The sequence below is a fragment of the Macrotis lagotis genome, chromosome 5 (assembly GCF_037893015.1).
Source record: "Macrotis lagotis isolate mMagLag1 chromosome 5, bilby.v1.9.chrom.fasta, whole genome shotgun sequence".
Taxonomy (NCBI): Eukaryota; Metazoa; Chordata; class Mammalia; order Peramelemorphia; family Peramelidae; genus Macrotis; species Macrotis lagotis.
In genome coordinates, this window is record NC_133662.1 from 228,880,156 (window position 1) to 228,895,790 (window position 15,635).

The 15,635-nt window shown below is 37.4% G+C and overlaps 1 protein-coding gene across 1 annotated transcript in view; it reads right to left on the reverse strand.

The window, feature by feature from the left end:
- Positions 1-418: 418 nt before the first annotated feature.
- Positions 419-15,635, reverse strand: part of HORMAD1 (HORMA domain containing 1) — a 90,067-nt gene continuing 74,850 nt past the window's right edge. The window contains exons 14-15 of the mRNA XM_074188746.1: positions 2,971-3,042; positions 419-2,193 (exon numbers count right to left, since the gene is read on the reverse strand). Coding sequence (XP_074044847.1) covers positions 2,110-2,193; positions 2,971-3,042 — 156 coding nt within the window. The 3' untranslated portion in view covers positions 419-2,109. The remainder of the gene's footprint in view (positions 2,194-2,970; positions 3,043-15,635) is intronic.

Here is a 15,635-nt window from a genome sequence, read left to right on the forward strand (position 1 = left end):
GCCGGCCAGTCCAATGAGGGACCCCGGCCTGGAGGCCCGGCCCGGCCCGGCGGGGGAGGAGCCTCCCAGCGGCCGCTCGGGGGTGGGCCGGCACGTGACGTCACGGGCCTGCGCGCGGGGGAAGCCAGGGTAGCGGGTGCCGAGGGCTCCCCGCTGCGGACCCTCGCCGCTGGTGCGCAGGCGGCTGCCCGGGGGCCCCTCCTCTGCCAGCGGGAGGCGGCGACGCTGCCATAGCGCTTCTCCCCTCTCAGGCTCCACCGCCCCCTGCGCTTGCCGTTCTGCTCTTTAAATTAAAAGTCGAGAAAGTCATTCGATTCCGAACAGTAAATGCTTTATTTGTGTAATGAGACACATTTCCGACCCGGAGGTTTCACCTCACTCTGCAATTCAGCACAAATGACAAACAATGCCACCACTGAGGGGCTGTGCAGATAGGGTGATGACAACGTGTTCACCCTTCCAAGCGGACTCCACGCATAATGACCTCCAAAATATCTATAGGTGCACTTTGTGTGATAGCTGACAGTTGGAAACAAAGATGCCCATCACCTGGGGAGCGGCGAAACCAACTAGTGCATGGATATAATTAAAGATTATTACAGCAAGAAATGATACAAGTGCTAATATGGCTAACATATACATGGATCATCTAGCTCAGATTTCTCAATGTCAAGGGAAGGGGAGGGGAAGAAAAATGTAGAATTCAAAACCTTAGACAAAAGGAAGGTTGAAAATGAAAACTATCTTTGCATGTAGTTGGAAAAATAAACTTATAGGGGCTGCTAGGTGGCACAGCGGATAGAGCACCAGCCCAGAGTCAGGAGGGCCTGAGTTCAAATATGACCTCAGACACGTCAATTACCTAGCTGTGTGGCCTTTGGGCAAGTCACTTAACCCCACTGCCTTGCAAAAACCTAAAAAAAAAAATAAACTTATAGTAAAAGAAAAGATATATGTGATGAGTGCAGAGAAAAATGGAAAGCAGAAGATGAACTGATAAGGAGTAAGTGGAGCCAAGGAGACAAAATACACAGTGACTACAATATATGAAAAGAACAATAGATCAAAAAAATAAAAAAATGTTACAAAATTTCAAAGCTCAAACAGTGCTCAAATGAATAATTTTTTTTTCTTTTTCTTTTTTTGGTATTTGCAAAGCAATGGGATTAAATGATTTGCCCAAGGCCACACAGCTAGGTAATTATTAAGTGCATGAGGCCAGATTTGAACTCAGGTACTCCTGACCCCAGGGCTGGTGCTCTATCCACTGTAACCACCTAATGCCCCTCAAATGAATAATTATGAAAAAACACCTCCAACCTACCCATTTTGGGGAGTGGAAGAACACAGGCCTTACATGTTTTCAGACTTTTGCTATGTATTTTGGCCAATTGTGCTGACTTACTCCTTAAAAAATTGTTTTTGTCATAAGGGTTGACTCTGTGAGGGGGAAGACAAAAATACATAGATATACATACTATAGTGATAAAGGGAAAGCAGCAGAGAAAACTTATTTTTAAAATATCATACAATAAAATCTATTACTATACTTGTAAAAAAATTTTAAATGCCAATTTTTGCAATAAATTATAGATCATCATTTTAATATTCTATAAAAAAGAACTAAAGAACATTGTATTAATAAAAATACAATGACAGTCTCAATTTTTATGGTAAAGTTCAAAAAGACATATAATTGTAGATCCCCCAATGTTAATATCTCAAAATATATTATTTCAAAAATTGGTAGTAGCAAAAGTAAATTAAAAATTAATGTATTTCTAAATGAAGACTACCAAATATAGTCCAGTACTAATTGGAAAACCAGTTATCTGACAATATTGTTTGCCTTTGCTACACAAACTTTTTTCAGAATTTTCTCAGAGTAAATCAAAATTTGGTTCTTATTTCATAATATTTTAAGCTATAGTCAATTGTGAAATGTGTGCAAATTATTTGAGGATTATACACATAAAGTTTGAAGTTCATTGTGGGTAGGGATGGGGAGGAGACACAACTTAAAATGTTATTTTATTTCACCATTATATTATTTAGTTTAAATAGTAATGTTGAAAAGCTCTTTACAAACAAGCAGAAGAGAAAATGATCTCATATGTAATCCTTTGGTTCACTGAATCTTCCTCTTTTCGACAATGAATCTTGACTACAGGAAGATCCAAATGGTTGGAGAAACTGTCAAGAGAAAACACAGCTTAAGGAGGAATGCTTTCCTCTGGGACAATCCTCATTGTGAATTTAAGTCTCTATTCATTTGCTATGGGGTCAGATAGTAGGGCTTTACTTTGATTCTGAATGATGTTAAAGAACTCACATCTTCTTTATAAGCATGTGAATATTAGGGGCAGCTAGGAAGTCCAGTAGATAGAGAACAGTCCTGAAGTCAGGAGGACCTGAGATGAAATTTGACCTCAGACACTTAATACTTAGTGTGACCTTGAACTAATCACTTAACCCCATTGCCTTGTTTGTTTTTTTTTTTTGTTTGCTTGTTTTTAGGGGTTTTTTTTGGCAAGACTTATGATCTGATTTAGGAGAACAAGATTCTAACTATTACAAATGCTATGTGGACAAGTATTTTACTGAAGAATTAACTCACCTTTTTAGTGTATTTTTTTTTTAGGTTTTTGCAAGGCAATAGGGTTAAGTGGCTTGCCCAAGGCCACACAGCTAGGTCATTATTAAGTGTGAGGCGGGATTTGAACTCAGGTACTCCTGACTCCAGGGCCAGTGCTCTATCCGCCGTGCCACATAGCTGCCCCCAACTTAACTCACTTTCAAAATCAACATTTAAACAATGAATTATCAATACTAGACAAACCACTCCATAGAGAACTCATTATTTATCTCGGTCATTATTTTAATACTAGTTTAAGGAGATAATCTGACAATTCACATTTCATTACAACATATACTACAGTAATAAATTTTCCATAATCAACATAAATTTACCTTTCTCTCAGGTTCAGATTGTCTCCTTTTCTTAGTTTCTTTACAAGTCTTCACTGACTGATTTACATAAGCCTGAAGAGAGACAAAATAATTGTCATCTATCACTGTCATAACAAACCTCATATTTAACATGGTCATAGAAACTTCAGAAATTAGAAAAAGAAGTTAATCACCTAATTCTTCCCTGGAGGAACACTGATTTTATTGGCATTTGCAATGTTTTTTCCATTTTTATTTTCATGGTAGACAGATTACTGCAGTATAATATATAAATATGTCAATATAAATATCGCTATATATATAGCAACATTGTGAATATGAACATTTTATAATTCATTCAACAAACATATTCCACCTACTATGTCTAAAAGTACTCTGATAAGCACTGGATACAAGGATAAAAGAAAAAAATTCTTGCCCTCAAGGAATTTACACTCCATTAAGAAGATGCAACAGTCCAACAAATATATAGATAAGGAAACATGAGATAACTTGAGCAAAATGAATGATTTCAAGGAGTTAAAGGACTTAATCTAATTATGGAAGACAGTATAGCATAAGACAGATGACGGAATACCAAGCTCTGGCACTGGCAAGCAGGTTAATTTGCTGGAATAAAATATTTGGAGAATAAATATGAACTCAGTTTAGAAAGGTAGGCTGGAGCCAGATTGTGGGAAGCATAGACTTCCAGGTAATAAGGTTTGCTACTTTATCCTAGAAACCATACAATACTTTCTGAGCACTGGTGTAACATGACCAAGACTGTGCCTTGTAAGTATTATTTTTAACATTATTATGACAGATGGATCAAAGGGGGAAGAGGACTAAAAGATGGGAAATCAATTAGGAGACTGCAGCAATCCAATCCAAAAAAGGAAAAAGCCTGTTTTAAGGCCTTAGTGTGAATAGAGAAGAGTAATTCATGGACTGGATACAGAGGATGTAAGGAAGGGAAAAGTTATGAAGATGACTGGATGAGGAACAAGTTTAGGGAGAAAAATAACCAGATCCACTGTAGAACTGTTGAATCTGAAAAACTAAAGGGACTTCCAGGTGGAAATATCCTGTTGATAATGTGGAACTGGGATTCAAGAAAGCAGTTGGGATTGGTTATATCGATTTTTTTTTTTTTTTTAGTTTTTACAAGGCAATGGGGTTAAGTGGCTTGCCCAAGGCCACACAGCTAGGTAATTATTAAATGTCTGAGGTTGGATTTAAACTCAAGTACTTCTGACTCCAGGGCCAGTGTTCTATCTACTGCACTACCTGGCTGCCCCAGTTAAATTGATTTTTTAGTTATTTATGTAGAGATGATAATACTGCTCAATGCATATTTTGCCACATAAAAGCCTTTGATTTATTTGTGTATTTTTATGCTAAATTCGAAAGTACAAATGTAATTTCTTGAACACCCACCATTATTGTAATATTTTGAATTAGATTTTTTGTAATGGGTATCTGGAATATATGCAGACCTTATCAAGAGAGGTCTCTCTACCAGGAAGATGCTGGTACTTCTGGAAGAATCAGGAGGAGGAGGGAAAAAATTACCTTTGGGGTGGCTAGGTGGTACAGTGGACAGAGCACTGGCACTGGAGTCAGGAGGACCTGAGTTCAAATCCAACCTCAGACACTTAATTACCTGGCTGAGCGGCCTTGCGCAAGCCACTTAACTCCATTGCCTTGCAAAAAAAAGTACCTTGGAAAGATTGAAATACATGAAGCAGTAAAATGTTTAACATTAAATGGAAAATATTTCACAATTGGCTCTCCAAAAATATGTACATGATACACTGCATGATTAAAATGTTCTCCAAACTTTCATATGTCTAGACAACCAACAAAACAATAAAGCCCTGACTTGTTGAGGCTGACCATTTTCAAGGTGTAAAGATTCACAGTGAGAATATTAACAATCACCTTTGCTATAAGCTGGCAGTAGACCACCCCCTGCTTTTGTGGAGACATACTATAACTGACTGAGGACAACCTTTTTCACTTGGTTATGTCAAAATTATTTTGGAAACACCCTATTTCCCAGAATTTGGACCCAGCAAACAGGCTGTGGTGCTTAGAATCACAACAATCCTTTGCTAAGGATGATCCCACTCCCAGGTGTTTGATCACTGAGGAATTTATGACCCCTATTCTCCAAGGACCTGAGAGTCAAAGTGCTGTTGCCTAAAGCTATCTATCCCCTCTCTTAATGTTCATAATCCTTATTCCTTGAAACGGTTAAGTAAACCAAACCTGGTAGTGCCCTCCCCTGCCTGCTGTGAGACAAGAACCAGCAATACTATTCATGCATTGGCTTGCCGTGGAAGCAGGAACGCAAGACCTCAAAATGATTATGCCCTGGTTCAGCTCATTTGAGATCTATGTCTATAAACTCTGCCTTTCCTCCAGCAAGATAAGCCCTCCCCATCGGGAGCACTTCTACTTGCCAGTGTCGTTTCCCCTCCTCCTGAAATTAATTAAAATTCTGTTTAATCCCTGACTCTCCTGTCTCTAGCCTGCTCTGTTCAGCTCCAGCTATTCAGAGATTAGAGGCTGGTTCTGTTCCAATTGATATTAACTGGAATTAGCCAAAATTAGCCAGGATAGTTGGCATCTTCCAGAAAGACTTGTTATCAGTTCTGGTCTCCTCTTTTTCATTCATTTGTGTCTAAGGGACTATCCTATAAAGGAAAAGAGACATAGGGCCTTCTTCCCCTTTGAGGTCACGGAGCCAAGAAATAAGCCTGTCTTTGGTCTGATTTATTTTTTTTTTCATTCTAGGGGTAGAGAATGACCCAAAGGAACCTGAGTCAGAATTAAGGCAGGATATTTCTGCCAGTCTCATTTCAATGTACCCCCAAAGAACAGGGAGGGTAACTTTGTGGACTTCCAGGTGTAATGCCACATCCAAACAGGATCTTGGATTGACAAATGCTATATAACCTGACCTAAGTTATGAGTTTGATCTTGTCCTCCCCTACCCTGTTAAACTGAGGTGATATAGGGATAATACCCCTGAGATATTGGGGAAAATAGTTATAAATCTGTTTCTGCTGTATCTATAAAGTTAGTATCCCTTTATAAAAGTATTTCTATAACTTGTTAAATGGAACTAGAAACTGCCAGTAGGGGTTCAAGTCAGTGACATTTGAAAAGAGATATATCCCTGTTCCTCAGGTGTCCCTAGAACCCTGTACCAAGTCAGACTCTGGGAAGGAGAGAGAGAGCATCCTTGCTGCACATGCAGTATAAATAATCAAGTGTAATTTGGTTAGAAGGGACTGAGGATATAGGAGAGAAGGATACAGTGAGAAAGCACTAAATATTTTGTGACAAGGTTGACTGGGTTACTGTCATATTATTCAGGTGTTTCTAATATTGTTTTCTCAATGTCTTGCACTTTGTAAAAAGTGGTGTAAATGATTTAAATTCTCAATATGCCCCATATTTAGATCACTAAAATAACTTGTTATGAATCTGGTGAGCTAATCTTTAGATCTGAAGCAAAACTTAACTCTTGCAGTTAAGAAAACATATCCTGATTGTAAAAATAGGTGACCAGGATGATGAGCCCTTCATCTGTGCCAATATTCTTTTTTTGGACTACTGACCAACTCTACACAGGGCTAGAATTACCCTGTTTACAATTCCTACAATTTCAAAAGAACAAAAGACCACTCAACAGAATACTATTTTTGGTGGACAAATAGATTTCAAGACTAAAACACAAGTACAATATGTAAATCTACCATAAACTGTAAGAACTGCTTTATACAGTAAAGAACTATTTGGATCAAAAGCATCAGAAACCTAGAATCTGGATGAAAAACCTGAACCTGATGTTTCAGACTGAAAAGATGAGATACACTCTTCAACCAAGGAGATCAGGAAGGTAAATCCCCTTTTAAGTAATCTTTGCATCTTCAGCTTCTCATTTAACATCTCAAGCATACTTAAATGTTCCTGTCATAACTTATTCCTAAATCGATCTGAAAGAGATGAAATCTTCTATAAGAGGGCAATAAAATTTGGACATTTTCCTTGAGAAGTATCAAATGTGACAAATGTTTTTGGCTTATCTTTGGGATTTTTAAAGTGATTGTTATTTAATTAGGATTACAGCTCGGGCATGCCAAATATTGCTGAATTATTGGATGTAGTAGGGGATGAATGGAGCTGTGAAGAGCATTCCATGAAACAGAGCTGCAGAGGAGCTCTGAGGTCAACTTCTGGCTCAGCAAGTAACTTATCACTTAAAAGTCTTGCTGTTTTAGCATGAGATCCTAAATCCTAAATAGTCAATCCTTAGTGAACTCCCTAGCCTGGGACTGCAGCCAGTTGGGGTGAGATGCTGTAGTAGATACAAGATGATACAGTATCCAATGTCATATTCTTGGCTTCAGTTCTCCAGGTGGATTAAGTAACGCTAGTTAGAGATAGAGAAGGGTGAATCTTTTTGCAGGAGGCCACAGATGGATGAGATTTGCACAGGAGGCTGGATGTGTCTGTCTTCTCCCCTTATGATCTTTCCTGATATGGATATCCAGAGGTGAATGTGTTCAAGGTTGGAGGTGATCATATATATTCAAATGGTCTAGAGGTCCAACAAGAGATCAGAGTTGAATTGAGACCAGGTGTGAGAAGCTCTCAACAACAATTCCAGTGTTCTTAAAGGACACTGCCTATCTTACCAGATTTCAGTGCTAAACCAAGATGCTATGTCAAATGCCTAATTAGCAGTATTCCAAAATACCCTCTGTTCTGATATCATTAAACACCAGTATTTCAGGGGATTCTAACAGTAGTTACAAATGACTGGATCCTGCTGAACTCATTCTGTTACTGTGTGCCTACATGTATTCTGTATTTAGCATTTTTTGAATATTAGGATAAATGACCTGTCCATATCTAATTAATATTTTACTCCCTAGTCTGGGAAGTTTAAAACATTTTCCCCTCAACTTGGGAATTTAGCAAATCAATGAGTATGAGAAGAGGAACCCTAATCACTAATTAGAAGCCAAGTCCATCTAAGACTAAACTTAGCTTGCTGAAAAATTTGGTCAAGGTGATAAAACAAAAATAATAAAGATTTTCTTTATCTAAAAATAAAATTTTATGAATTAAGAAAGTCAAAACTAAAGTGAGGGTATTTGTAGATTCTCAGATAAGTGGAGGATTAAAAGATGAATACTTCTGCAGGCTATAAAATAAACTCACATAAACCATCAGCATTTCTATATATTACCAACAAAGTCTAGCAGCAAGAGATAAAAAAAGGAAATTTCTTTTTAAACAGCCATAGACAATATGAAACACTTGGGAATTACCTGCCAAGAAACACCCAGAAACCATATGAACACAATTATAAAATACTTCTTATGCAAATAAAGTCAGATCTAAATAAGTAGAAAGATATCAATTGCTCATATGTAGGCTGAGCCACACAATAAAAATGACAATTGAAACTAAATTAATTTGCTTATCCAATGCCATTACAAATAAACTCCCAAAATTTTATTTTATAGAATCAGAAAAAATAATAAAATTCATCTGGAAGAAAAAGGGATCAAGAATAAAAAAGGAATTAAAAAAATGTGAAGGTGGCCGGGTCTTACAAGATTTTAATCTACATTATAAAGCAATACTCATTAGAACAATCTGGTACTAAGAAAGAGTGATGAGTCAGTTGAATAGATTGAGTATAAAATGCACAGTAATAAATGAGCAAAGTAATCTAGTGTTTGTTAAACCTAAAGACCTAACCTTTTGGGACAAGAATTCACTACTTGACAAAAACTGTTGAGAAAACTAGAAAGTAGTATGGCATAAATTATGAAAGAACAATATCTTAACATTGCATATCAGGATAAGATTGTTAACCAAAAAAACAGTATCACAATGAGACATGGGTTGCAACTGGATTTATTATAAAAGAAAGGCACACACATGTGGGAATTTCTTATACCAAGGGGCCCATTGGTGCAGTGAAAGCTTGGGGTATTTAAGTTACAGGGAAAAGAAGTGATGGGGGAACTCTCTTGAAGTAAAGAAGAAAAGTGATGACAAAAGCACCATTCTTTTCCCTTGAAAAAGGGATGAAGAGACCATGAAGAGAGGGTGGTCTGTTTATCTACCAAGATCCTAGCTACACAAAAGTTTCTCCTGGTGCAGACTGACTGTTGCCTGAGTCCAACTTAGAAAACAAACAACAAATTGTGCCAGCTTAGAGGGCCAAACTTCATCTTTGACATGTTCAGGGTCCCTTGCATACTTTTGAGTCTAGTGTGTCTGGAAAATCTGTCAACTTAAGAAGATAGGTATGGGGGGCCTGTTACCATTGTGGAAAGTAATACATGATTAAGACACAAAAGGTAAACATGGAATAGTTTATCTGTTAGATCTATGGTCAAAGGAACACAATGTATGACCAAACAAGAGATAAAGATCACTACAAGTTGTAAAATGGATAATTTTGATTATATTAAATTTAAAAGGTCTTTTATAAACAAAATCAATGCTCAAGATTAGAAGGAAAGCAGAATGTTGGGGGGAATTATTTTCAGCAAGTATTTCTGATAAAGGCCTCATTTCTATATTACATAGAGAACCGAGTCAAACTTAGGAATAAAAGTCATTTCCCAAATGATAAAAGGTCTAAGAATATGAACAGGTAGTTTTCAGATGAAGAAATCAATCATGAAAAAATGCTCTAAATTCACTATTAGAGAAATGCAACTTTCACACCTATCAGATATGATATAAAAGGAAAATGATAAATGTTGGGGGGGGGTAATGGGAAAAACTAGGATACAAATAGACCTTTTATGGAGTTGTGAAGTGATCCAACAAATCTGGAGAGCAATTTGGAACTATGCCCAAAGGGTTAAACTGTACATACTCTTTGATGCAGCAATACACCACTAGGTCTGTATCCCAACCCCAAAAGTGGATTGGGGGAAGGATCAATTCATACAAAAATTTTTATAATAGTTCTTTTTGTGGTGGCAAAGAATTGAAAGTTGAGGGGATGTACATCAATTGGGGAATGGCTGAACAAGTTGTAGTATATGGATGTAATGAAATACTATATTGTGACATAATAAATGATGAGCAGGAAGGTTTCAGAAGAACCTGAAATAACTTACATGAATTGTTATAAAGTAGAGTGAATAGAATCAGGAGAACTGAATGACTTAATTATTCTTTTTTTAAAAAATATTTATTTTGGAGCAGTTGGTGGCTCAGTGGATAGAGCCCTGGAGTCAGGAGGACATGAGTTCAAATCTGACCTCAGACACTTAATAATTACCTAGCTGTGTGAGCAAGTCACTTAACTCTATTGCCTTGCAAAAAACAAAATATAAAATAAGAAAATGTATTTTTCCAACTACATGCACTGGTAGTTTTCAACAATCATTTTTTGGCAAGGTTTTGAGTTTTAGATTTTTCTCCCTCCCTCCTCCCTCCTCTCCCCTCTCCCCCCTCCCCTCTCTCCCCTCTCTCCCCCCCTCCCCTTGACAATTTATTATAAGCTAAATATGTATAACAATGCTTAACATAGATCCATATTAAACATGTTATAAAAGAAGAATTAAGTCCAAACCAGGAAAAAAAATTATACAGAAAAAAAGACCATACATAAGACAACTTTTATGAAATTGTATGAAGATAGTAAGCTTTGGTCTTCATTTAAGTTCCACAGTTCCTTCTCTGGATATGGATGGTATTTTCTATCACAAGTCTTTTAGAATTATCTATGATTATTATACTGCTGAAATTAGTTAGTCTCAGCAATATAATGATCCAAGACAATTCCAAAGGACTTTTGATGAAAAATGCTATCTATCTACCTTCAGAGAAAGAACTGAGTCTGAATTCAGATCAAAACATTCTATTTTTCATTTTTTTGTGGGTTTTTTTCTGTGTTTTCTTTCACAATATGACTAATGTGGAAATACATTTTGCATGTTGAAAAACATATCAAATTACTTGCTATTTCAAGGAGGGGAGAGGAGACAGAGGGAAGGAGGAAGGGAGAGGATTTGGGATTCAAAATTTTTTAAGAATGTCAAAAATTGCTTTTATATGTAATTGGAAGAAATATTATTCAAAACAAAAAAGATAAATACTTTAAAGATAAGTTGAATGAAGTTGAAGGAGCTTCATTGGAATAATTGTTTTAAGTGACCAAGACAGGTAATTAGCAAAAAATCTCAATATTTTTTTCAAAGCTTATGAAAGTAAAGAATGTAACATATTTAAAACCTATTTATTAGGTTCACATTTGAACTTCTTTCCAGAAAATCAATGTGTTTTAAGTGACAAGTATGAGAAATGCTTACATCAAGAAATCATGACAAAGAAAAAGTGGTACCAGGGTAATGTAGCCCAGGCATACTGGATGATCACTTTTGGGTACTAAGGAAGGATGTTGCATAGGCAAAATAGAACACTATTTTTTTTTTAGGTTTTTGCAAGGCAAATGGGGTTAAGTGGCTTGCCCAAGGCTACACAGCTAGGTAATTACTAAGTGTCTGAGACCAGATTTGAACCCAGGCACTCCTCACTCCAAGGCCGGTGCTTTATCCACTACGCTACCGAGCCACCCCAATAGAACACTATTAACAGCTACCTTTTAAATCAGTTATAAAAGTATAATTTTGTTTAAAAACTTTTTGAAACATAAAATTGTGATTCCTGTCAAAATTGTGAACAATAGACAAAATCTAATGCAAAAATACCATGAAATTAATTTTGCTTTATGATTATCTTTTTAATTGTTGTCCCATGGGAACTGATAAGATCACTAGTAGAGAGAATATAGAGGGAAGAAGATGGTCCAAGATAGAATCTTGGGAATACACTCACAGTGAGACATGAGTCAACAACTTAGCATCATAGCATCCTCACCAACATGGCAGCTGGTGCAAAAGGCCACACCTCAAGGAACCAGGGTCTGGCACACAGGAGGTGCTGTTGCAGAAGGAATTTTCCTTTCTCTTCCTCCCTCCCCTTCCTGGTACACAGACTTTAGTAAATATTTGAAGAGCTGTCAAGCCTGACAGTCATCCCCCTTCCAGACTGATTGTGGACTAGATATGTGGTCCTACTTGGCCTCTTGGCCTCATTTTTCTTTTATCTAGCCTTAATCATTTAATGGGTGCCACCTCAGTCAAACTGTGATCTGGGAAAGATCTAGTTTTTAAAAAGTCAAGGTCTCCTACTACATCTGGGGACACCTCTACTCATCCTGATCCTGATCCTGATTCTGGTGATTTAGCACAGCCCTCCTCCCCCCACTCAAACCCATTCAATATGTATGTCATGACATTATCTCCCTGATGTCATGGTTTTCTTCGAGAATGAAGAACAAATGTCAATTGAATAAATAATGAAAAAGAGGAAATGTTGTAAAGGGGTCTTCAGGTATGGATAAATTGTTGTGAGATAAGGGAAAAGGGGAAGTTCTTGGAGAATGGTCTTTTTTTTTAGTGAAGTATGAGAAGAGATCCTCAGATGAATGGGTGGGGATGAAAGAAGAAAAGGAAATGTTTAAATAGTCGCTTGTGAGGACTGAAAATTTATTAGGGAGGAGGAAAAGGATCGCTTTATTTCAGTGAAAATTTATTTGAAATTAGGTAACTAATCTGTAGTGGACTCAATTCAGACTTCCTTTTGTCCTGTTCAGCAGCACATGTGGGAATAATACGGGGTTGGGCTTTGGCAAGAACATGAACAGTGAATGGAAAAGGGAACAAGAACTTGTGGGTTAGAGAAGAACGTATATTTGAACTAGTTCACTAAAGATTCAAAAAAAGACGAGTATATAGCTGGAGCAGAGGTGATAGCTTGGGAAGAGTAAGGCATAAGGAATTAGGAATGGCACATAATGATAAGATAAAAGAATTTCAGAGTTCTTATCTATATATTCTTTGAGAAAAAGGGAGAATGATGAAAAGGCTTAGAGATATTAGAAAATCACTGAATTATGTTGCCTAACTTAGAAAAATATCTTTTTTTTCCTTCCAATCTATCCACAAGCAATTATTAAATACCTCCCTGATCATACATTGCAGCCCTAGACTCTCTTCTCAGTTTCAGTCCCACATTGACTATTAGACATTTCACACTTGTTATCCTTTGGATGTCTCAACCCTGATGATAGTACTTAACATAGTTCCTTTAAAACTTAACCCTCTTCTGAATTTCTGTTTCTATGATAGCCCATACTTTCACATACCCAGATCCACATTTCCTCACTTTTCATCATGTCACATATTCAGTCAGTTGCCCCATTTCTTTAATTATATCTTAACAACATCTCTTGTATTTAATCCCTTCCATTATTCACAGGTCTCTCTTACTTCCCAGTCCTTTGCAACTTCATTTCTCAACTTTCTCCAAAGTTATCAAGGTTATCTCTTCATTGTCAAATCTGAGAACCTTTTTTTCAATCTTAATCCTTTTTGACCTCTCTGCTGCACTTAACACTGTTGACTGCCTTCTCCTGGGTACTTTCTGAGTTTTCATGATTTTAAACTCTCTTGTTTTTTTTTTCTTACCTGTCTAGATTAATAAGGTGTTAACTATACAAAAGTCGGATTTTTTTTTTGCTTTGTTTTTTAGTACAATTAATACAGTTTAGTACAATTAACATCAAGAAAATACAAGTGCTCCATCAGTCAGCACAGCAAATAGAGAAGTTTTGAGGACTGTGGACAAGTTTACTTACCTCAGCAGTGTACTTTTCAGGTAGGTACACATTGACAATGAGGTTGATACCCACATTGCCAGAGCTAACACAGTATTTGGGAGGCTCCGAAAGAAAGTGTGGGAGAGAAAAGACTAACAAACTTGAAGGTCCTCAGAGCTACTGTGCTGACCTCATTGCTATATGCCTGTGAAACCTGGACAGTCTACCAGCACCATGTCAGGAAACAGAAGTGCTTCCATTTAAATTGTCTGGGGGGGGGGGAGCTAGGTGGCACAGCAGATAGAGCACTGGCCCTGGAGTCAGGAGTACCTGAGTTCAAATTCGGCCTCAGACACTTATTACCTAGCTGTGTGGCCTTGGGCAAGCCACTTAACTCCATTTGCCTTACAAAAACTAAAAAACAAAATAAATTGTCTTAGGAAGAGTCTGAAGTTCACCTGGCAGGAGAAGAGACCAGACACTGAGGTCCTTTCTCAATCTAAACTGCCTAGCATTCTAGTGTTGCTATTCTAGGCATATGCTTGCTAAAAAAGACTTTCTTATGGAGAATTCATACAGTGCAAGTGCTCTTAGGGGGTCAGAAAAGCAATACAAGGACACTCTCAAGGTCTCTCCTAAGAACTTTGGAATGAATTGTGTGACATGAATCAATATTGGGGGGTGTTTTTACAAAGTCTATGGGGTTATAAGTAACTTGCCCAAGGTCACACAGCTAGGTAATAAGTGTCTGAGGTCGAATTTGAACTCAGATCCTCCTGACTCCAGGGCCAATACTCTGTCCATTGCACCACCTAGCCGCTCCTCCTCTCTTCTCTTCTTGATAGTAGTACTGAAGTACCTCAAAAGAAATTTGAGATCAGCAGATGGAGAGGATCCAACCCAAATGTTCACATGGACTATTTGGTACAGCATTCTGAGCTTGTATTAGTTTCATTAGCCAAGTCGGACACACTTTCTGATATTATTTTGGTCCTCGTTGAGAACAAAATACATCAATCAATCAACATAAGTTCTTAGCATTTTTTTGCATTGCCTAGTCAATCTAGTGAAGTCTATAAACTTCTTCTCAGAATCATGCTTTAAATGTTTAAAATACATAAGATTACAAAGGAAACCAATTCTATTAAAATGGCTATAAAAATGTTTTAAAAATAATTTCCAAAGACTCCAAGAACCCGTTATACAAAATAACTTTCCCCAGTTGTAACTAGTTAGGGGTTCTGTTTTTCCCAAAGAGAGATGATACAGACCCATACTGGTCCTCTTGTAGAGAAGTACCTTAACTCTAGAGGACTCTAGAAACAGTCCAGGTGAGAGAAATTAGGAGCAGAGATGTGATACTGAAGGACGGGGAAAGAAAAAGGGAAAGTTCCTCAAAAGCAGCAGAGTGATAGCACCTGAAGTGTCATGTGAATTCCCCACCCTCATATATGACCTGGTCACATTTTCCATTTGTGCATGCCCTTTATACATTCTTTACATGTGTGTTCCTTACAGGTGTCTATCTTCTCATTGATATTGAATGTACTATTTATTGAAAGGGGGTACCCATTTTTGGTGCTCCTCCAAATAATATATTTTGGAGAGTAATAATTTATTTTCTTACTGTGCTATTTCATGAAATGTCTTTTTGAATTCACTGTGTCTTCTGGCTGAATAGCAAAGACAAACAGGAGTCTATGTGGATCCAAAGAGTACCCTAAAACTGGTGTAGTTTTTCTGGAGGTCCTCATGGGGGAGGTGGTGATCCCTAATATTGGTAACATGGAGGTGCATCATGAGATTGTTTAAGGCAGGATTATTAAGACACCTTGTGGAGCCAACCAAGCAGAGGGAACAGGTTTCTCTAGCCATATATCCTTGGTTCCTAGGTTTGACTCTTGACTCTACTACATCACATAGGTGATTCTACCCAACTTGGGCAAATCATTTAATTTCTTTCACCTGT